Source organism: Zootoca vivipara, chromosome 9, assembly GCF_965207765.1.
Source record: "Zootoca vivipara chromosome 9, rZooViv2.hap1.1, whole genome shotgun sequence".
Taxonomy (NCBI): Eukaryota; Metazoa; Chordata; class Lepidosauria; order Squamata; family Lacertidae; genus Zootoca; species Zootoca vivipara.
Window position 1 is genome coordinate 37,423,635 of NC_142592.1, and position 23,279 is coordinate 37,446,913.

At 40.0% G+C, this 23,279-nt stretch overlaps 1 protein-coding gene across 3 annotated transcripts in view; it reads left to right on the forward strand.

Annotated features, from left to right (window-relative positions):
- Positions 1-19,621, forward strand: part of CFAP54 (cilia and flagella associated protein 54) — a 103,712-nt gene extending 84,091 nt beyond the window's left edge. For 2 of the 3 annotated variants that reach the window (XM_035127119.3, XM_060279711.2), the window contains 17 exons: positions 505-601; positions 886-1,036; positions 1,813-1,970; positions 2,610-2,795; positions 4,833-4,959; positions 5,599-5,754; positions 5,961-6,069; positions 6,961-7,072; positions 7,938-8,030; positions 9,022-9,163; positions 10,633-10,815; positions 12,190-12,398; positions 12,724-12,906; positions 13,973-14,079; positions 14,475-14,628; positions 17,319-17,396; positions 18,533-19,621. In XM_035127119.3, coding sequence (XP_034983010.3) covers positions 505-601; positions 886-1,036; positions 1,813-1,970; positions 2,610-2,795; positions 4,833-4,959; positions 5,599-5,754; positions 5,961-6,069; positions 6,961-7,072; positions 7,938-8,030; positions 9,022-9,163; positions 10,633-10,815; positions 12,190-12,398; positions 12,724-12,906; positions 13,973-14,079; positions 14,475-14,628; positions 17,319-17,396; positions 18,533-18,652 — 2,365 coding nt within the window. In that variant the 3' untranslated portion in view covers positions 18,653-19,621. The remainder of the gene's footprint in view (positions 1-504; positions 602-885; positions 1,037-1,812; positions 1,971-2,609; positions 2,796-4,832; positions 4,960-5,598; positions 5,755-5,960; positions 6,070-6,960; positions 7,073-7,937; positions 8,031-9,021; positions 9,164-10,632; positions 10,816-12,189; positions 12,399-12,723; positions 12,907-13,972; positions 14,080-14,474; positions 14,629-17,318; positions 17,397-18,532) is intronic. The other variant, XR_015945835.1, reaches the window with a different exon arrangement.
- The last annotated feature ends 3,658 nt before the right edge of the window (positions 19,622-23,279 follow it).

The following is a 23,279-nucleotide window of genomic DNA, read 5'->3' on the forward strand; positions in this document are numbered from 1 at the left end:
GTCACACAGTCACATTAAGTTAAAGCATTACTGACCTAGGTGTTGCTACTGACATGGTCCAGGAGCCAGTAGACATCTCCAGAGTACGTTCCAGTCATGACAAAAAAGTACACTATATGACTATGCCCTAGAACAGTTGGTCATGGAACTGACCTGAAGGGCAGTGATCCTGCACTTAATCTACAGTAGCACTCAGGATCTTGTGATGATGAACCAATTGTTGATGTACTGATTGTGAACAGTGACCAAAATGCTATCAAATTCAACTTTTTAAATTTATTTTATTAAATTTCTCTCAGTCTTCCTCCTAAAGAACCCAGGGTGGCAAACAACAAAGCAGAAGAATATTGGCTATTTCTGTTAAAAACTCCTGTGGTTTATACTATGTTTTCCCATGAATACAAACTAAATTGATGGCAGCTGATGTGGGTACCAGAACTATTGCTTTAAAATAGGAAATACTTAAACTTCTTAAATGTTTAATGATATGTTTGCTTATCACAGTGCTGCTTTGGCCTTTTCTGCAATAAAACTTCTTCAAGATGCAACAATTTTCAAGAAATCACTTGATTCAATAAAAAAACCAGAGAGAATAATAGAGGTATGTGTCAAAGTATCTTGACAAGTTTGTGATGATAAGTCACACAGAGCAAAAAATAATAAAAGTGCCTTATAGTCAACTTTGGAAAGCATATGTGATCCTTTTAGATTAATACATGTATATCGTGTATTGTAACCCATTTAACTAGAAGCAGAACAAATGCTTTCATAAATAACCCAATATATGTACTAGATTACATTTTTCTGTATGTTAATGATAAATTATTCTACAACAGAAGAATTAAGCAATGCACCCAGTTAGTTTATTTTTCCCATGTCTTTTAGATAAATGGTGAATTAATTTATGTTGAAGATTCCAATCTGCTTCACAATGTAACAGCACGAAAACATATGAATATACATATATGGCTGAGATGTCGTTTGGCATTAGTGACTGCAATGACAGCACAGGCACGAGGCATTGAAACTATGAAAGGTAGCATTTGACCTTAAAACTACTGTTAATTTGTTGGAGTGTTGGGTGTATGCTCTGTGGAAGCTCCGTCAAGTGGTTCAGCTAACCACAGAAAAGAGAATCTCTTCACAAATTCTTCACTCGAATCTGCAGTTCCACCAGATAGCCTTCAACAATTTCTTGCAATTTCCTACCGCAGCCCACTTGGCATGCTGTAACCTGAGCTCTTTTATAGACAGTTACTTGCCAAATCTGCCCAGTAACACAGATAAGAGAGTCACAGGATGCCTGCAGCTGCATTCTGAGGAATGAATTGTCTGCTGACTCATGGAGAATTAACTGCATTCCTTAACATAATTCACCAAGATGTTTTGTCCTACTTGCCTTAACACTTTTACTGTGATTATTACATTGTTTAAAAAGGTTCTTCCTACTTAGGTAGCACTCAGCTCCAGCTGCATCTTGCAAGCACTGTATATAAAGCTGCATTACTAAAAACTGATGTAGCCTTCCTTTTACCGTAGTACATTCATGGTTAGGAGATCAGGCAGCACTACATCTGCGCTAAATCACTACAGTGAAGGCAATGCAATGCTCACAGGATCTTGATTATGTTTGTCAATATCTTTGAGTAAAAAAACAATAGATGCTAATATGCATGCTTGAAATGTTATATTATTAACATATTAAATGTCCCATTATCATTTGTCAATATTACGATAATGGAAAGTTGTACGTGTTGCTGTTTGGGAAAAATAATGTGTGTACTGATGGAGGTGTATTTCTACTTATTTGAGAAAATGAATTGAAGGAGTGCTCACGTCTGATTGGTGAGGTACAAGCAGAAGCAGAGGAATTCAATGATGTTGAGACACTTGCCGAAATTACAATGCAAGCTGTTATGCTTGGCCTGCAAGAAGGAAAACCAGTGGCTGAAATTAAGTGTTGTTTACAGGTTTGGACTCAAAACTGATCTGTGAACTCTTTCTCAGTAAAATTGGTGTAAAAAACATTAATTCTAACACAATTCATGGATTTATTTTAGCTAAGTGTCTTGATATAAAGTGTGGTGTCCAACTAGTTGTTATTCAGAATAGACCCATTGAAAGTAATAAACATGACTAAGTTAGATCCATAGAGTTTTTTATTTTATTTTTTGCATTTTTCCATTCCATAAATTTGTTTCATTTGCTGTGTCATTCTAGTTTTTCTTATCACCTCTTTTAAACATCTAGTACAACATCTAATAGAATAGTAGGTGTCTATTACAACCGTAGAACATCTCTAGTCATGTCCTATCACATGAAGACTTCCCAGCCTATCTTTCCATGACATCCTAGATTTTCATTTAATTTTGCTGCATCTCCTTGGTTTGTGTTTCCTCCCCGTTTTGAGAAACATTTGAGAAACACTCCTCTAGACCAGGCTGTTAGAATATAGGGATGTAAAGCCCTAGATTCTTTCTTTTGCCACTGGCTTCGGTAAAGAAGACAGATAACAATCGTAGCTATTAACTACGTTTATTAGAGAGCGATGGACAGAATCGAATATGCACTGTAACTGCACATGAATGTATTTTCTTATGTTTTTATAGAATATAATCAGGTTACTTGAAGAAAAGACTCTGATTTCTCCACCAGCTTCATTAACACTTGTGCAGGGTATGCTTCTGCTGACTGACATAATGAAAACGCAAGCAGGGGAGGATTCAGATAATCATACGTCTAAAACTGATCAAATGGATGTATTAATTATGGCACACACAATTGTTGTCCAACAGGTGAGTGCATTCTGATGATTTAATGCTAGTTTAAATTTGTCATAAAGTTTACTGTCTTATTATGGTGTAAAGGTATACACGAGACTATAGTCCATGCAATATGGAAAGACCATGCTGAAGTTCTAGGGGTAAAAACAACAACTCCGGCTGTGTTTAGTGCCACACTATGTGTGATATTAAATGTGAGGTGGGTGTTTGTTATTCAGCGGGATCAGAGTATGTGTGAGAGGGAATTTAGCTCTTTCTTCTCTTGCTATAGTTCTGAGGAAAATCCCAATGAAGGATTTCCTCTTTCCCAATGAAAATATTAGATTCATTAGGATGACAGCAGGTGAGAAATGAGTTAAATTTCTACACCATGCATGCACATTAGATACAAGATGCATTTAGTGTCAGGTGTAGCTTGGCTCTTATAATGTGATCATGTAGGAAGCAATGTCAAATGCCATGGGGCAAAGAATGGAGTCAATTTTGACTCAGTTTCCTGGGATTTAATAGGCTCAGTTTAGATGACAGAAGGCTGCTATTGGTATGAATCCAACATTTTTGGATCCCAGCTGTTCCCTTCAGAAAGCAGGCTTGCAGTCATTGCTCATCAGCTGATAGGCAGTGAGTTCAAGCCTGTTGGATTGGTTGTGTCCCTGAGCTTCCTGTGGGAAAGCAGGCTTGAAGTCACTATCAGCTGATGGGTGGTGACATCAAGCTTGCTGATCAGCAACACTTCAAAGCACCAGCCAGGACTCTTTGCAAGCCCTGTGAGTTCCCAACAATCTTCATTTTACATCATTGTCCAGTTTGTCGCATAGGATTCTCCACCCTGACTTAAATCTGTATTCCTTGACTAGCTTGCAATGAACTGTCATAGACTGGCTGGATGCAGAAGAGTAGTGGGGGGCACCAGCTGTGGAACCCCCAAGGGAAGAAGACTGGTGGTGGGATGGCAATGAGTGGTCAGAGGGGGAAGAGGGAGCAGACTGGGAGGAGGAGGTGTTGGAAGCTGAAGAGGTAACAGGGTTTAGTGAGCAGGAAGAGCCTGTGGCAGAGAGCAGTCCAGAATCAGAGGCAGAAGTTGGAGAGGAGGGGGGCCAGGAGGCAGAGATGAGGCAGGCTGCTGAAGAAGCCAGGGGGTCTCCCTCTTCTGGTGAGCCAGTGTGGTGTAGTGGTTAAGAGCGGTAGACTCGTAATCTGGGGAACCGGGTTCGCGTCTCCGCTCCTCCACATGCAGCTGCTGGGTGACCTTGGGCTAGTCACACTTCTTTGAAGTCTCTCAGCCCCACCTACCTCACAGGGTGTTTGTTGTGGGGGGGAGAGGGGAAAGGAGATTGTTAGCCGCTTTGAGACTCCTTCGGGTAGTGATAAAGCGGGATATCAAATCCAAACTCCTCCTCCTCCTCCTCCTCCTCCTCCTCCTCCTCCTCCTCCTCCTCCTCCTGGTACGACCAGTTCCCCTCCAACCTGGTCTCCCAGAACCAGAAGAAGTATGAAGAGGGTGGAGCAAAGAAAGGCAAGACGAAGTCTCAGATTGCTTGGGAAAAACCTGGTGGAGGAGGAGACTTAGGGAACTGTGGGAAGGTGGAGACCAGGCATCCCCAAACTGGCCCTCCAGATGTTTTGGCCTACAACTCCCATGATCCCTAGCTAACAGGACCAGTAGTCGGGGAAGATGGGAATTGCAGTCCAAAACATCTGGAGGGCTGAAGTTTGGGGATGCCTGGTGGAGACCTTCAGTCGTCACAACTGCCTCATTGGGACAAGATCTACTGGGTAGAGTTGCTTTGCTCACTAGGCCTGGCCTCCTGAGCTATCTTTTTCTTTGAAGAAAGAGTTAGCTTCTTTGATGCTATGTGAGTTAATGCTGACCTGCTCCTGACACCCATTCCTGACATGAATGGAGCATTTGCTCCAGCAGCACAATCCTTAACAACTCTGAAATCTCTGAATGCAAAAGACCTAATAACAGTGACAGTTGCAGGGATCTGTTTGTATAAGAGTAATGGGAGTAGCAAATTTTCATTACTAAATCACACTTTTCAACAGTTATATATTTTGGGACAATTAATTGAAAAACCTACAGCTGATCCTACACTGATAACTCTACTGGAGCCTTTGAAAAATATATACCTGCCACATATCAGATTACTGGCAAAAGTCAAACTGAGAATTGGTAAGGAAATTTAAGTGTCTCACAAAATATTTTATTATTCATAAAGCACATCTGATATCTAAGTACTACAATATCTTTCAGTTATGTTAATCACAACTTTAAATACATAAATATTTTTGCTGGAATCTGTAATGGAAAGATACTAAAAATATAAATTGTAAAGCAAGAGTTTAAACTATAGTTATTGTTGGCTATACTCAAATAATGAGACTTGTTTAGGAATATATACAGTTCTGTTTTTGTTGGCTGTCACAGTTTAGTCTAGGATGTCTAGGATTACTGCTCTTCAAATGAGAAATTGTAGTAAGGTTTATTGGTTCGTTTTCATCTAAATATTGCACTTATTAAAACTTGCCTTTTTCAGCTGCCCAGCATATGCTCACATATAGAACTATAAATATATCTGCAGTCAATTTAGTGCTAATCATGTGAGATATCTCAAAATATTGAGATATATATATATAGTGACATTCACAGCATGTTTAATTTATCTTGTCAGCTACTAGGACATAATTTTTTTGCTCTTAATTTTTTTTAAAGAAAAGAATGTATTTTATTTTTCACAATATTTTATTTTTGTTCTTCATTGGGTAACACTTTCTTGCAAGTATTTCTTGATTTCTGTTTCTTGATTTCTAGCACATACATTGACCCTAGAATTATCGTGCATGTCTAAACCACAATCTGAGTTCCAATGGGTAAAAGCCCTCCAGCATACAGAAACAGCACTGGACCTATGTGCTGCTTCAGTGAGACGAGAGTTTGATCTGGAAGCAGAACTTCTTTTTCGGAAAGGTAATATGCAGCTCATATCACCAGAGTTTTTCCATGCCTGTGTTGTGCACGTAGTATCTAGGGCCCTTAGAGAGCATTATATTCTTTTTTTAAAGGACACCCCCCCCCCCTATATCTTCATATGCCGCCTGGTTGCAAAACACTGCTATTGAGCATTTTCTGCATTAGCTTGTCAGATTAATTTCTGTGTCTTTTTTTCTATTTAGGGAAGATAGAACGACAAATTGATTGTATGGGTGTTAATAAATCAACAGTAGCTGTTGAGAGTTTGCTGGATGCCATAAAGTTAAGTCTTGGTAGTTACCAAAATTTTGGGTAAGCAACTGTTCAAATTCTTTTACCTGTGGTTTTGAATTGGTGTCTTTATTGTCCTTTTCTAGTAAAATAAAGGCTAACAGATATCCCGCCCCCCTGCCCATTCTTACTTAGAAGCCAGGCCTCTTATTTATTTTATAAAATTTATATACCACTTGATTGTAGGAAAAACCCCTCAAAGCGGTTTCAACAGTACTTACCCCCAAGTAAGGATGCCAAGGACGAATGCCTTTTTCTACAGTGCAACTTGTAAAACGTGTTTCTGATTCACCAGCTCTAATGCACATCTGCAGCCCTTATGTGCATTGCTGAGATGTGGTCTCAGAAAAGTATGGTTTTTTTTAGTTGTTGGTTAATGATCTGAATGTCTGGATTTCCCCCCAAACACACAGACAATTTCCCAACATAGCAAGGGTACATCTTTTAAGTGCTTGGCATGCTATGTGCAAATCTAAAGAAGGTTTATGAATGAACTAAATGGAATGTAAGGTGCAATTCTATACATGTTTCTTGGATGGAAGGGTGTGTACACACAGCAGCTTAAAGTGGATTTCATGTGTCACAGGTGTGCTTCCCCCCCCTTCATCCATGTGCCACTGTCCTCATCCAAGTGGCAGTCCTCACTTGCCCTCCTTTTTATTTGGATTTTCCTAATCCACTGATAATGCAGTAAAGGGAGGGGGGAATCCAACATAAGATTACATTTACTGTAGTGTGGATACATTGAAGTGCATTGTGTGGATGTTTGCCCTGCATTGTGGTAACATGCAAAATGTCATGCCCCGGCTTCCATTTGCTTGTTGCCAGAGCACAGCCTAGCCACTTTGTTTCTATAATGATTTGTGTAAAGTTATGTTACAAGCTTTGTGGGTTTGTTTGTTTGCTTTGCAGATTGATAAAAAAATCATACATGGAGGTAGCATTGCTATATTTTTATTTAATTACAAACAAGGAGGAATCTCCAACTTCTGGTTCACTGAAGGGAAGAACATTTAAACCAAGGGTATGTACCATTTGTCTTAGACTAAAGGCATGTGCATACAGTAGCTTTAGTTCACAAAAAATGCCTGAACATGGCCATTGACAGCGCTCTAACCATATCAAAGTAAGTTCTATTGAATTTAATGAGGCTTGTTCCCAGGTAAGTGGGGATAGATCAAGCTTTTTCTTTTGCATGAATTTGTCAAACATTTATTCCCAATAAACTATGACAGCTATGTGTGACCCCTGGTTGCTGTACCAAGTTTATACCTCCAAAACAAGCCATCAAAATAGCTATTTCATTCAAGATAAAGAGGCTGCATTGTAAGATCTTATATCCACTTAAAGGTAAAGGTACCCCTGACTGTTAGGTCCAGTCGTGGATGACTCTGGGGTTGCAGTGCTCATCTTGCTTTACTGGCCGAGGGAGCTGGCGTACAGCTTCCGGGTCATGTGGCCAGCATGACTAAGCTGCTTCTGGCCATTTACCTTCCCGCCGGAGTGGTACCTATTTATCTACTTGCACTTTGACATGCTTTTGAACTGCTAGGTGGGCAGGAGCTGGGACTGAACAACGGGAGTTCACTCCGTCATGGGGATTCGAACCGCCTACCTTCTGATCAGCAAGCCCTAGACTCTGTGGTTTAGACCACAGTGCCACCCGCGTTCCTTCCCTGGGAGTAATTCCCATTGCACTCATTGGGGTTTACTTTGGAGTCAACATGCATAGGACAGCACTGTAAAGAAATAAGAATTATTTTTTCTTCATGACTTTCAAAAAGTTTTTACAGTAGATTGTGTTGTTTAAAAATGTGAATGGGTGATTTCCCATAATATATTGATTTCCCCTCCCCACAAAACTAAATTGGAACTTGTGTTAAATTTAGGCTGTCAGCAGACATCGTGTTAGTTCGGAGGAAATTACAGCCCTGGAAATGTACAGGGTGCAGGCCTGGATTGCAATTCGAGCTGCTGCACAGGTTTGGGGCTTATTTTTGTAATCTTACTTATATTGATTTAATAATTATTAATTTGACCTCCTGCAGAGAAAAAAACCAAACATTCTACAGTTTACATTATAGGAAGGGAGAATGACAGGGTGATGATGGCAACACTTAACAATTTTCAGTGTAATCCTCTGTTCTTTCACTATTAGTCAATATCTTTTGTATTTTTGGAAAATGGCAAAAACTTGAGCAAGAGGAACAATTAATTTCAGTAATATGACCATTAATGCTGATTTCAAATTGTAATTATAAATGAGTGAGGGGACTTAAATTTTTAAGTATCTCATGGCTCCTTGGGAGGGAGGAGTTCAGTTTAAAGGTGGATCTCCTTAACTCGTAGTGAATCCTCAAAATTTGCACTTTTCTGAATTTTGAAATGCAGTTCTCCAGCCAAGCAATGAGTAGAAAAATGCACATACTAAGGTAACGTGCATATAAAAATCAATTTATTCATGAAAATTACAGGGAACCCAGAAGCAGTTATTTCCCATACCTACTAGAATGCCATAAGGCTTTGGTGGTGGCAGTAATGGAAATAGCCGTTAGCAGATTAAAACACTGAATGGGCCTAGATTGAGAAGTTTTATTCTCGTGCAAATGCACCTAGGAGGTTAAAGGCAGTAAAGAAGGAACAAAATCACCCTACAGTTGCATTGCTTGCTTTTGGTTAAGTGCCTTATGCATGCCTGTCTGTCATGTAGTTAGGCACCTGTGCAATGTAGGTAGATAAGTCTGATTTGAAATTGCTTGTGTAGTAATTAAATTATCAGTGACAGTTATATAGCATAAGTCAAAATAACATAGGGAATTTCTACAGCCACTTATATTTTCTATATATTGTGTTTTACTGCTTATATTTTATATATATTGTGTTTTACTTTTACTGCTAATTTTCTGGTTTACAGTTTTAAAACTAGTACATATTACAATGAGTTAAATCTGAACAAATACATCTTGATTCTAGGTCAGTGAAGCTATTCTGACTTCACAGCAATTAATTGGAAAGAAGCCTGTTAAATTGTATAACATGAGACAGAGAGCACAACAAAACATGCCGGAATTTGCTCTGCTGGACCTCAGTTCTTCCTACAAGGACTTTTTGTCTGGTATTTGTCTGTTAGCCTTGTGTTATTCTACAGAATGTATGTTATAGAGTGACTGAAAAAAGTCATATGAAGATGGTAAATTTGGCTGGTGTGTTTTAAAAATATCTAGTTTAATATATACCACCAGAACAACACCTGCACAAAAAGGGATCACCATACTCCATAAGACATTAAGTACGAGTTAGCATACAAAAGTAAGGTACAAATGCCAAAATAAATAGCAGGACTGTTTTTCTCTCTCCCTGTAGATGAGCACACAGGCATCACACCAGACTGCTGCAAAATGTCTCTCCAACCTGCCCCCTCCGTTCAATCGGGGACCAAGCAGAGGAGGCAGGCTGGATAGTAAAATGTCCCAGAACGGGCAGGTGTGTTTCCTGTGTGCATGCCATGTGGCAACATGGTACTGTTAAGCCAAGTGATAGTCAATAAGCTCACCACCCGTATCTCAGGTTGTGAGGTATAGAGTACTACATGTCAGTGAAATGTCAAGGTGTGTAATGTGTAAACCAGTGCCTAGTTAAAGGTAGGATGCACCAGCTACCAGCTACTGCTGAGTGTTTTTGTGCCTCTTTTGGCACAGCGTCCTGTGCCCTAATCTGTGAGTGGTCAGTTCATAAATTAGCACCTTTTAGCTCTATTTCTGGTTTCAGCTGCAGTTAGGAGGAGGAATAAAACAATCCCAGTATAGGGGTTGAAATGAACACACAGCTGAGTAGAGCTTGACACAGAGAGAACACGAGCAAACAAATATCTGCTCCAAGACATGTGCAGAGTGGATTAAAGTAATCAGCTGGAACATAGATTGCCAAATCACTTATTACAAGGAAAAGCAAAAAAATTCTCAGGGTCATTAGCCAATGGAAGAAAAGTAATTAGGGGTTTCATTACGTTTTGATGCATTCCTACAGGTAAAACTGACCCATACAAATCCATCATTGGTTTAGGAGTGCTATTACATTGCAGAGTGTAGTAATTAATGGATTATCAAACTTCAGAAAAGATCTAAAGTACAATGGGTATATAATATAAATAAAACAAATCAAATGAGAATTTTTTATAATTTTCAACTGGTTTAAAATATGGGATTGTTATAAAAGGCTACTAAGACCAAATATTTCACCACTTAAAATTGGTATTAGACTTAGAAATAGATATTGATCATGGTGTTAAAATTTGAAGGGAAACCAGATTCCTCCCCATCATATATCTTTATATTGAAATATTTAGATGATTTTTTGTTCCATGCACACTGATTGCACTGTTGTTAATTAAGTAATAATCAACAATAAACCCACAATAATTAGAAATGTCTTGATGGGGCTCCATTGACTTACAGTTGGTTTCAATTTATTTTATGCTAAACTGTGCACAATGTGGAACTTAAAAAACAACAACTAATTGGTGTCAATTTTTTTGTGTATATTATTGAGAGCTAGAATTGTATGAACATGTATTTTGCTTTCCAGAAGGATATGACGTTTGCTTCAAAGTTCCTGTGATGACTTTGCCACATGAAGATAAAGCAGAAAGTGATGGAGCTGAGAGCGCTCCCCCTGAAGACGTTCAGTGGAAATTGAAGATACCCTGGGTCCATGTAATTCGCTACAATACTTACTTAACCAGACAATTGAACTTGAGCCCCATGCTTGGTAAGAAGTATTTCTTTTTAGGAACACTATTGTCTTAGATTATTGGGACCCAGGTGGCGCTGTGGTTAAACCACTGAGCCTAGGGCTTGCTGATCAGAAGGTCGGCGGTTCGAATCCCTGTGACGGGGTGAGCTCCCGTTGCTTGGTCCCAGCTCCTGCCAACCTAGCAGTTCGAAAGCACGTCAAAATGCAAGTAGATAAATAGGAACCGCTACAGCGGGAAGGTAAACGGCGTTTCCATGTGCTGCTCTGGTTTGCCAGAAGCGGCTTTGTCATGCTGGCCACATGACCTGGAAGCTATACGTCGGCTCCCTCGGCCAATAATGCGAGATGAGCGCGCAACCCCAGAGTCGGTCACGACTGGACCTAATGGTCAGGGGTTCCTTTACCTTTACCTTTATTGTCTTAGAAAGTGTGCTGTGCACAGGCACCTGTTTTTTTTCTGGAATTATTTCTGTATTGCTTTTATCATAGTATTTTAAAATATAATTTATATATAAAATTTATATATAAAATATAAATATTTTTTTTAAAAATTTCAGTGGAACACTAAAGTGAAAGAAAAAGGCACTTATAATACAATGCAATATGTAGCTATATAAGTAATGCTATTATTCCAATGAGTATACAATTGCTTTTACCTTAGTATTGACTGTCACCCTACATCCATCTCTTTAATATTATACAGTGTAATGGTGGGAGTGGCATCTCAGTCTACCCCTGATGTAGACCATAGCTGCCAAGTTCTCCCTTTTTTAAAGGGAAATTCCATTATGCTGAATAGGCTTCCTCGCGAGAAAAGGGAAAACTTGGCAGCTATGAGGTAGACACTACTGAACTAGGTGGACCAATGGTCTCAATTGGAGTAAGGCAGCTTCTTGATGTTCCTATAAGATAAAGTAGGCCTGGTCCCACCCCAAACGTGAGTATTCTTAAAAGGCCTGGAGTGTGGAACAGTTCCCTCACTAAAGGTTCCAGAAAGCCTGGTGCCTAGCCTGCCAGTAACCATATTAATTTCATAACAGATCTATATGACAAACTTTTTCACTGGAGTTAGTTAGTACGTACGAACTAGTGATATCTGAAATGTTCTGGTTCAGAAAACAATGAATAGTAGTACAGTAGTGGTGATGGTTGCTGCATATAGCAATATGGATGTTTGAGACATACAGAAACGAACAATGGCTTGCTTGTTTGACATCATTTGGTCCACAGCTTAAGAAAGAAAATGATGCAAAGTGGAGAAATGATTATTGCAGAGAGATAAAAATGATACTACGAATAATAAGACCATGATTCATTTGTTTAGAGTTTATAATGCATGTGTATTATGAATTGGAGTAGAAATAGTCATGAATTATCTTCTCGTCACAGCTGTTCCAAAAGCAGGTGCAGGCTTATTTGCTAAAGAAGATGTGCTGTTCACTTCAGTGTTTGACACAACAGTTACCCTGCGTTTAGCAGAATTGCATTCATTCTTAAAAACCCATCTGCTTATATATTCTGGCTGCTGCCTTCAAGAACCTCCGAAACAGCTATATGGTTTTGAAAAACCTTGCTATAGTATGACTGTGCTTGGAAAGGTAATTTGTTAATAGTACTTAAAATGTATTTTTAAGCATTTACATTCTGTATTTATCGCCCCTTCCTATGAAATATTAAAGGCATCTTACAATCAAATTAATACAGAATAATAAAAACCACGAGTGATTACCAGCATTGGTGATACTCAGAACAGGCCCATTCATTTACCTGCCATGAGGAAAGCTCTTCAGAAATCAGACATATTGTGGAATTTTTGCTTGGCTTCTTCTGAATAAACAAATGTGTATGGTTTTTCAAATGAGTTTTATATTGGTGGGAAAACTAGAACAAAGATAAACTTATGCTTAATTATTATAATTTTAGTCTCAATCAGGAGCACTCTTAACCAAAAAACAAACATCATGGAAATTACCTGCCAGCCTCGCTAGTAGCTCTGAGATGGACATTCATTCAGACAACAAGGCAACCAGTACTCCCATCAGGGAACTCTGTGTGCAGTGGTACCTTCCATCTTTGGAAAGGTCATTGAAAGAAGGGGAAACTATGGTAAGATTACAAAATTGGTGGTCTCTTTGAACATAAAGCATGAACTCCTTACATGGAGTAAAGTAAAGCTGTGGGTTGTGCCTGATGCTGCATTCCTTTCTAATTAAATCAAACACTGATTGATTTAGAAAATACAAAAAAAGGCTAAACCAATTTAAGTAAATGTGGGAGTCTTTAGTTTATCTCATCCCCTTGGTTAAGGATTGGTCTTCTGCTGAATTAGTTATATAGTAAACCCAACACAAGAAGATACTTCTAGCAGACTGTTAAAGTAAATCAAACTGTTCACACTCTCACAAGGATCCAAAGGCCTATGTGGAAAGGTGTGTCTTATGCAGGGGTCCCCAGACTACGGCCCGGGGGCCGGATGCGGCCCAATTAGCCTGCCAATCCGGCCCGCGACGACCCCCGCCGCCCGCCGCCCGCTCTTACGGCGCGCAGCGCGGCAGCGCTCTTCCGGGTTGGGAAAAAAGCGTCGAAAATCCTTTGTGCGCATGTGTATGGGCCTCTCCCGACCCAGAAGAAGTCATTTCTGGTGCACTTCCGGTTGGGGGGAGGCCCACGCGCATGCGCACAACGGATTTTCGGCGCTTTTCCCACCCTGGAAGCGCGCCGCCGCGCCAGTAAGCGCCCGTGCACATGCGCCTGTGCGCGCACTCCCCCGCCCGCCGGCCCGCACAGGCGCGCGCTCCCCCGCCCTCCGGCCCGCCGCGCGATCGATGCGGTGGGAACCGGCCCAAACGCCGGTAAGTCTGGGGACCCCTGGTCTTATGCAACCCACAGAACTAAAGTAGAGAAGATGCTTGATGCAGGGAGCTTCATAAGTTAGATAAGATTGTCTACATTCTGTTATTCATCCAGAAGTATAGCAAAGCAATCTGCTGGGTGGAAAGTTAGGTACTAATTCTACAAATATGTACATTTTCTTTAGTTTTTAGCTTACAAACATATAGTGTGTCCATCTATGGACTAATCTAGATGTCATTTCTACAAGGATAATAAACATCTAAACGAGGTGTTATTTCTACACCTATTTCTATTATATATCTTTCCTTCCTTTGTGTAGGTTTTGTTTATCTATGCTTATAATACAAAAGCAGTCAAAATTACCAACATCAAGTCTTTCAATTCAGCCAATGTGTATTGTGGTTATTTGTGGATCCCACTGAAGAGGTAACTTAATGTATTAATTTTGCTGCATGTTATATTGTATGTGAAAGAACGTGTTTTTGTGCATGCTCTGGGTAGTAAGTGTTAAAATATTGCCTTCCACTTATTCTCCTCCAAACCCTTCCCTTCTCCTTTTATTCTCCTCCTTCTGAGAAGTTCAGTGAGCAAGAGGTCCAGTCCATGCCTTCTGGATTGTTTGTCACCAGCTCCCCCCCCCCCCCATTTCTGTCAACCAGTGCCATACAAAAACACTGCTGTGCTTAGGCATAAAGGAAAGCAAAGAAAACCATCTTAGTAAAGAAATTATTTATATTACCCAAGGAAGTATATTTTACTTTGTACCTATACGGTATTGATAGTGCAATTGTATTGTGTTAACAACTTTCTTTTTTTTTTAGTGTTATTGCTGTACGTGAAAAGCTGTCTGATTTGAAGCTACAAATTGAAATGTTAATGCAAACCGTGAAGACTTCTCGGTTAGAAAGTGAAACAGAGAGGCATTCAAGTTCAGTGAGAACTGTGGCAAAGGTGCCACTTGACAAAAAAACCACGGTATATAAAAATTGATAATTCAGGAAGCACTCCTGAATGAATGAATGAATGAATCAATCAATCAATCAATCAATGGGTGTGGCATTTATTTGTATTTTGTGATGCTGTGAAGTTATGAAGTGTAACTGCACATGGCAATTGCAGTAATTTTCATTCACTACAAGGCAGAATTAACCTTTCCTACGGAATGCGGGTGGCGCTGTGGGTTAAACCACAAAGCCTAGGGCTTGCCGATCAGAAGGTCGGCGGTTCGAATCCTCATGACGAGGTGAGCTCCCATTGTTCAGTCCCTGCTCCTGCCAACCTAGCAGTTCGAAAGCATGTCAAAGTGCAAGTAGATAAATAGGTACTGCTCCCGCAGGAAGGTAAATGGCGTTTCCGTGCGCTGCTCTGGTTTGCCAGAAGCAGCTTAGTCATGTGGCCACATGACTCGGAAGCTGTACGCTGGCTCCCTCGGCCAATAAAGCGAGATGAGCGCCACAACCCCAGAGTCGTCTGCAACTGGACCTAATGGTCAAGGGTCCCTTTACCTTTTACCATACATTTTAACCATCTTCCATTTGCTTCTTCCTTTTCTGTAGGCGAATTGCTAAAACATATAGTAATACAGGCAATATGTTATATTTCCAAAGTCCCCCATACTTGGGAGTAACCCTGATGTGAGCACTATATTTTAAGAGACCACTATTCTTTCTGACAAAGGCAGCTAAACTAATGATTGTTAGAAAGCAACGTAGTTGCTGAAAACTACTTCAAAAGAGGTTGTTCCTAAGATGCTTGCCCTATTCAGGGTAAAATTACATGTAACATTAAAGCCATGCCTGCCTCACATGCTTTGGATTACCCATATTTTTTCTGTATAAAAAGCATCTGTCTGCTCCCTGATCCTGATAAGAAATGTGATAGGGGAGGGGCATTCTGACTGTCTCCCAGAGGGCATTCAACATCCTCTGGGATGCTGCCTCCTACTGGAGCTTCTATTCATTTTCTTATCCGATGGATCCTTATTTCATTAGAAGCCTTTGGTGATATACTTTGGACACATCCACACCAAATATTTTAAGCACATGGCTTCCCCCAGTGAATCCTGGGAACTGTAGTTAAGGATGCTGGGAATTGTAGCTCTGTGGACACTTTGAAAAGCCAAGCATACAGTGCCTACCAGATCACTCCTATCTGCATGCTTGTTGAAATGGTAAAAGAACGCTTAAAAGGTTAGTGAGGCAGAACTTACCTTTGCAGAATGCTAATCGTCTAGACATTATTGGGATAGCACCTTCCACTGGAACTCATAGGCAGAGCCAAACAATCTGCCATTGTTAGATCAGTTCCTGGTGCAACTAGACTTCTCCACGACCCTTTCCCTTCGCAGGAGCTTATGGGAAATGGTTTTTAATTTTTTGTCAGCCATAATTCTTAGACTTTTTGTTAGCAAAACCATATTCAGTTTTGTTTTTTAAAAAAATCAAGAGAGACAAGTCTAGAAATTTCCTTGTGATCTGTTTGCGATAACATCAGTGGAGTGAAGTGTTGCCAGTACAGTTGCTGCATGATGAATGCCAAAGAAGTAGTAGACATTTCTTTTCAAAGTAGGAGACATTTATCATGTGACACTTTTTCTTCAATATCTATTTTAATAAATGATTAATGATGCATGTGGTGGCATTTTACCTGATGGATATTGTGACAGCACAGACAAGTCACTGCTTTCATTATTGAAAAGCTGTTTTTTGAGTGGCTTGGATAACAAATATTTCAACCAATCGTATAGTGTAGTAGGTCTAAATGACAGATAGCACTGCTTTTAAAGGACCATTTTGATTCTTTATGGAGTGTCACACATATTTTCACCCATAACTAAATAATCCTAGTATCTGAATAGGATGCACTAAGAATCTGGCTGCTGATTTGACACTGAAGCAGTGTAACCATAGGGCTCTTCAGACTCTGTTCCAGTCAACTATGTCCATGCAAATGTTTGGGACTGAGTTGCCAGATTATATGTAAAATCCTTTAAATATAAGTTGATGATTCCACAGCAACATTTAGATTTCACAGTCTAACTTGCATTTTGCCATAATTTGGATCTGGCCAGTGACCCATATAGTCCAACATCCTAGTCTTACAATACCTATTGTATGCCAATGGGAATCCTGCAAGCAGGGCCTGAGCACAACAGCACTATTGGGCCTTTGCCTAATTAAACCATCTGTGGCCCTTTAAACTGTTTCTGTGGGGTTATTGTTTGGGAGAGCATGATTTGATGGCAGTGGAGCATGAGGTTTGCAGTTTGCCTTCCAATTCAGTTCGGGAGGCAGAGAATAGTCACAGACCTTTGCTCTTCAGCTGAAAATGATTTCACTCAGCATGGTGAGGAGCACCATTTATAGCAAAAGATGGGCCCTGCCAGGCCTCTCCTGGTTTGTTTTTGTTATTCTGTTTGAAAAGAGGAAAGTTTGCTTCCCCATCTAGGTTTTTCTGCTGTTCCTGTTGAATACTTAAAAATACTTGGTTTTTTTAAAACTATTCAACAGGACACCAGATAAATCCAGTGGTTTTCAACATTAGCCATGCATGATGGTGACTGTGTTCTGTTCATAGTTATATAAAAAATAAGAATCTACCAAATATAATAGATTAAATGCATATAGTATATTAATATTTATATTCTCCCACTTTGCTGCAATTAGGAAATGGTCAAACAGTGTTTCTCTGAAATAAGAGCCTTGCTGTCTGTTGACCCGCATGAGCCACCACCACTCACAGAGGTATGTTGTTCAGATTTTTTAAAAAACATTTTTTTCCAAATGCAAACATCTTCCACATATTTTTTCCCCACTGGTATCAGCTTTTATGAATACATATGGTCACATTCAAATTCAGTTTGCTCCTGCCTTTGTTGAGTGCAGCCAGATCACCATTTGCTCCCATTCTTTGCTCTCTCCTCAGGTCTTTTTATATACTGTAGTTACATTGTCTTGTCCCTTCTTACCTTGTTTTTTTTCTTCTCGTTACTTGCTCCCTCTGCTCTGCTGGTCCATGAGCCCTTTCTCATTTCTTTCTCTCTTCATCTTTCCCCGCTAAAATTCAGAGCCTTCCGTAGGTGGGAAGTAGATAGCCGGGAAGACTTGGTGGCAAGCTTTTATTACTTTAGTTTTCTGCACCGGGGTGGGAGATTGCAGGGAAGCCCCTCTACTGCTAAGGCACATGCTGCCTCAGATTGCTTCACTTTTTCTTTCTCTTGAACAGCTACCACCCTTGGCTATTCTTTATGCCTCCGGCTCACCTGAGAGTCAGTGTATTGCATCATACTTTGCATGCACATGGCACAATGCTCTCAGTGGTGGATTTCATGCCTCCTTCAACCTCCTTTGTGCCTTTTCACCCAACTGGTTACAAAGCCTCATCTAAATGGCACCATTTGGACTCCACAGTGGAGGAGAGCCTCCAGTAAAAACCCCAAGTCCCCGCAACAGCACGGCTTATCCAAGGAGACTAGAAGGGCTTGATATATGAGAGAAACTACTGCCTCAGACCCCAATCAGGATAGGGGCCCTATTGGACATGTATGGTTGGAGGATAAAGCAGGCTCAAGTCCTTAATGGCTTCTCAGCATGCCTCAGGTCACACTATTAGTCCCTCTCAGTGCTCCCCCCCTAGAAAAATGGGTGCTGGTACTCACCATGAAGTTGTTACAGTAAGTGCCACACTTTTTAACAACAAAAAAGAGGTGCTGGTACTACTTACCCTTGAGTACCCCCTGAAAAAATGCACTGGTCTCTCTCATTCTTCAGAATGAATTAAATTCAGTGTGACTTGCTCTAACTGAAGTTTATATAGGATTTCAGCTTAATTCTATTAAGATTTTTTGGTTTATTCCGTGTTTGTGCTTTCTCTTTTGCAGATCCCATTTGACATCACTTTACCATCAATAAAGAATTTAAGGAAATTATTTGAGCCAGCTAATGGGTGTGTGATAATTGCAGGAAATGTTTTCAACTGGATAGTGTCTCTGCTCGCTTGAGTAAACATTGGGGAGTAACTTTGTCATTCATTCAACCTATGCAGAGTTTACCGTTTATAGAGTAATATGCTATCATACTGAAACCAGTTGTAAATTCCCTATTGCATGAGACAAAGAACTGGTCTCTATTCTTCTCTGGAATTGATAAAATATTTGAGGCAGTTGTAATAGACATATATTCAGTGTTGTTCTTTTTGACTTCTAAGTTGTAGTTTTTAATGTTCAGATTTAATTTCCTGTGTAAACTTTTTGGTTTAAAATATTTTAAACTTTACACCCCACAAACTGATTTCTGTTTCATTTTTGTTGTTCTCCAAATAGAAAATTACGATTTTTTTGCTTTTGTAATTTTCCAGGCTTTATATCCTCTCCATAGTTGGCGCAGTTAGTATCCCTTCTCTTAAAACTACCTAATAAGTTAAATGTAGGTTTTTACATTTGTTGTAAGTGCTTAGAAGTAAGTAATATTATTGAACCAGAAATGATATTCTTACATGAGCTTCTGGGATTTGAAAACATTTTTTCAGTGAATGCCGGCCTTTCAGTAGAGGTTGTTGCTTTTCAAATTTTGCAGGCTTCCATGATGAACAGCAGTTGGTTGTTATTCATGAATGTTTAGGCGCTACTGATATAATGCAAGGTTTTTATTGTGCTATGTCTGAGCTGTACTCTGGCTATTGGGGTTTTTGGTCCAGGTATATCTATCAACTCCCCTCCCCCTTGTAATTCCATAGTACATCCAACTATCAGTTCAAGTCTAAACTAACCAACATGGTAGTCTTAAATGCTTTACTTGCTTTAAGATCCCAGTGGTTCTACCGTAGGTATTGTGAAGAGTAAGATGTTTAAAAATACTGAATACAAAGATATTAAAAATTATTTTAAAATCATGCTTGTATTTTAGCTTGTCACTTTTGCTAGTATTTATTTTGCAAGTTAGAAATGTATAAATAAATGGTCTCCACAGTCTTTTCTTTTGTGTGCTGTAGATGGGCATTACAGATCTTGGCATGCAGGCTTCCTGGAGTAGGGAACTTTCCCCCAAAGCACTAAATTCCTTCATGTGAAAGTGATCAGGAGATGCATGTGGGCAAGGCGAAAACACACTCCCTCCCATTCAGACACACTCACAGCTCTCTCTCAACACCACACACACTCCCCCCCTTTCTCACCTTGTCTTACTGTGCGAAAGGAGGTAACAAATGAGACATGTGAGGGCGTGTAACCTAGTGGGGGGCATGGCTTAAGGAGAGTGCTCAGAGCTGGGTTTAGAAGTTTAGTAGGCCAGATAAAGTCCATGGGCTGGAGTTTCCCATCCTTACTGTAGTTACTGCAGCAGTGGCTGCATAGGGAAGAAAATGACATATCCAGCCTATATACACTCAGCACAGCTGTTGGGGAAGGTGGTAAGAATGTATAAGCACTCCTTAATCCCAAGTCTCCTTTTCTCATAATACATACTAGAACCTTCATCCAGTGAAGCTGAATTTTGGAAGATTCAGAATAGATGAATAGATAGTGAACTATCAACCCAAATACCTAAGACAAGCAGCAAGGGGCTTAGTTCTCTCTCTCTCGTTGAAAGATGAATGAAATTCACTCATCCTTTTTCTGGTGCTCTCCAAGAATACCTCCAGCAAAAGGGAAGAAAAGCATTGCATATTTTGTTCAAAGATAAAACGCACAGCAGAATAAAGACCCACTCCCTTTTTTGAGAAGGATTTTTCAAGAGATGTTTATGTATCATAAGCAAAAAGGCACAAGCTCGTTTTTAAAGCACTTTGAAGTTCTGCTTGAGGCATAGTAGGCATCTTAATTAAAATGAGTAACACAATTTGAAAACCAGATTAAAGGATATATTAGTAATTAAATTAAAATCTGTTTTAGAATCACTGTCTTTGCACAACAATCAGGATGGTACCTACGGTATCATAACAATTAAAATAAACATTTAATATGACACTTGCCACATTTTCAAATAGCTTATGCTTTTAAGATATTTCTAATAAAGTAAGAATTTTCAACACCTCTTAACACAGCTGAAAAATAGTAAGGATGAGATTTTGATACTGCTGTAACCATAGCAACTGAAGCAAACATCATAGCAAACATCTGAGATTAAGAATTTGTTTCAAGTTCTAGAAGGATACACTGAAAAAATTATTACGTATATTCTGGCGTATAAGACGACCCCCAACTTTTCCAGTTAAAATATAGAGTTTGGAATATACTCGCCATATAAAAAATACGACCCGGCTTATAAGACGCCCCCTGACTTTTGGGAAGATTTTCCTGGGTTAAAAAGTAGTCTTATACGCAGGAATATGTACTCTAAGGAAGCTGGAGAAAAGCAAGTTCTTATGTAACAATTCAATAAAATAAATTGTATGAGTTTGAAACTAAATAGATTTTCAAAATATATTTTCATGTTTTATTAATTATAATTCATGATTTGTTAAATTACATGTCTGATGCACTTTTCAAATTGAACTTGAGAAATATCTTATAAATTAGGGCTGCAGAAAATAATTTACAAGATCAGTTGGAAATCCCAAACTGAGTCAATTCATGTCTAGATGCAGATGCACAAATGACCTGCCAGAGAAGTGGCCAGCAGGCCTCCTGTACTGTATACATTTCCTCCAATTCCTCTGCCACCAATATTTTTTTTTCTTTTTAGTTTTTGAGGAATTCCATCATCACAGCTAAATTCATATGCCACCCACCCAGCTCACAGAACACAGCACACTTATATACTTTGGCCTAGGCGAAGGGAGAAATATAAGCTGCAGAGGAATTCCTAAGATAGCCTATGCAAAATGACATGGCCAAGCTGGGGCCCAATGGGTCAGTGCATCTGGCTGTTAACCAGAAGGTTGGTGTTTTGAGCCCACCCAGGGAGAGCTGTGGGCAGGATTGCTGCATTGCAGTAGATTGGACTCAATAACCCTTGGGGTCCCTTTCAACTCTACAATTCTATGATTAAGAAATAATACAGGGCCACTGAACACCATTGGCAGTGCATCAGAACTGTCCTTCCCCACCCCAACCCCAACTTGTGAACAGAGATTGGGGATTTGGAAGGTTGACGGGATAACTGGGTGTGAGGTGACAGGAAAATAGTGTCTTTAGCAAGGTGTGCTGGGAAGAAGCAGGGAGAATAAAGAGAGATCCTCTCCTCTTGGGCAGGCTGGCCAAAGATAGGCTGGGAGAGATGCCTTCGACTTCAGTGCTGCACTGCTACAGGGAACAAGCCCATGTGGGAAAGAAGGTATCAAAGGCTGCAACCATATACTAACTTACCTAAGGGTAAGATCTGTTGAACTCAGTGTGACTTACAAGGATGGCACAGTAAAATTCCTAGTTCCAGATGGCTTAGGACAAGGATCACACATTACAAAACGTAAGGTTAATCTGTTTTTCAGCAGATGTAGTTTTGGAGTCTGCAGCAAATTCTTACACCTAAGTAGAAGTCATTGTAAAGGAGGATGGAGAAACAAACCCTGCTCTCGATCCCATCTAGTCCAGCATTCTGTTCTCTGTGACCATCCAGATGCCTGTGGGAAGTTCAGAAGCAGGACCTGAATGCAACAGCCCTCTCCTCACCTGAGATTCCTAGCAACTGGTATTCTGAAGCGTACTGGCTAGTAGCTACGAATAGCCCGATCCTTCATGAATTTGTCATATCTTTTAATCACTATGGAGGACTGCTCAGTGATTTTTGTTGCACATATAAAAATCACATTTGATCCCTCCCCCTTCAGGCACCATTATTTTTGAGAAAAATAATAATATGTCGCACCATGCCATATTACGGGAATAAATAATCCAGCCTTGGGTTGTTTTTTAAGCCTTGTCAAAATAAATTTAAAAACCACCATTCATAACCAAGTACAAACGCCTTTGACTGTTCCATAAGCTTTCAAGAAAGTTCTTGACTGAATAAAAAAATTCCTTCAGTAGTACCTTAAAGACCAACTAAGTTTTTATTTTGGTATGAGCTTTCGTGTGCATGCACACTTCTTCAGAACATGAAGCAGAACATGAAGCTTCAGCACACGAAAGCTCATACCAAAATAAAAACTTAGTTGGTCGTTAAGGTGCTACTGAAGGAATTTTTTAATTTTGTTTTGACTCAGACCAACACGGCTACCTACGTGTTCTTGACTGAGTTTGAGAACATCCCGGGCTCTGACAACAAAGCACCGGAGGCGCAATACAAATTCAGTTAACTCATATCATGATGGATCTTTTCACCAACATGAAACGATAATAAAATGTTAATATCATATGGCATGAACTTTTGGCATTATCCAGTTAGCGCGTCAGAAGAGCGCATCCGAGCAGCCCAGCTGCTTTCCACGAAGTACCCAGGGAGCAACCCAGGCCAAGCCACCCTCCTGGTCGTACAACGCCGCTTTTCAAACCAGCGGGACGAAACGACGACAAAACAAGCACACTCCGCGTGACCTCACCAACTTCGTTGGCCGACGGTTCAGTTTGAATGGAAGCCCCGCCCACTTCCTCTCTCCCCTCCCTTCTCTTCCCTTCAACCAGGGAGCGCGAACGCGGCTCCTTCTCTCTTTTGTCCTCCCTCGGCTGCCGTAAACGAAATTCGCTGACCGAC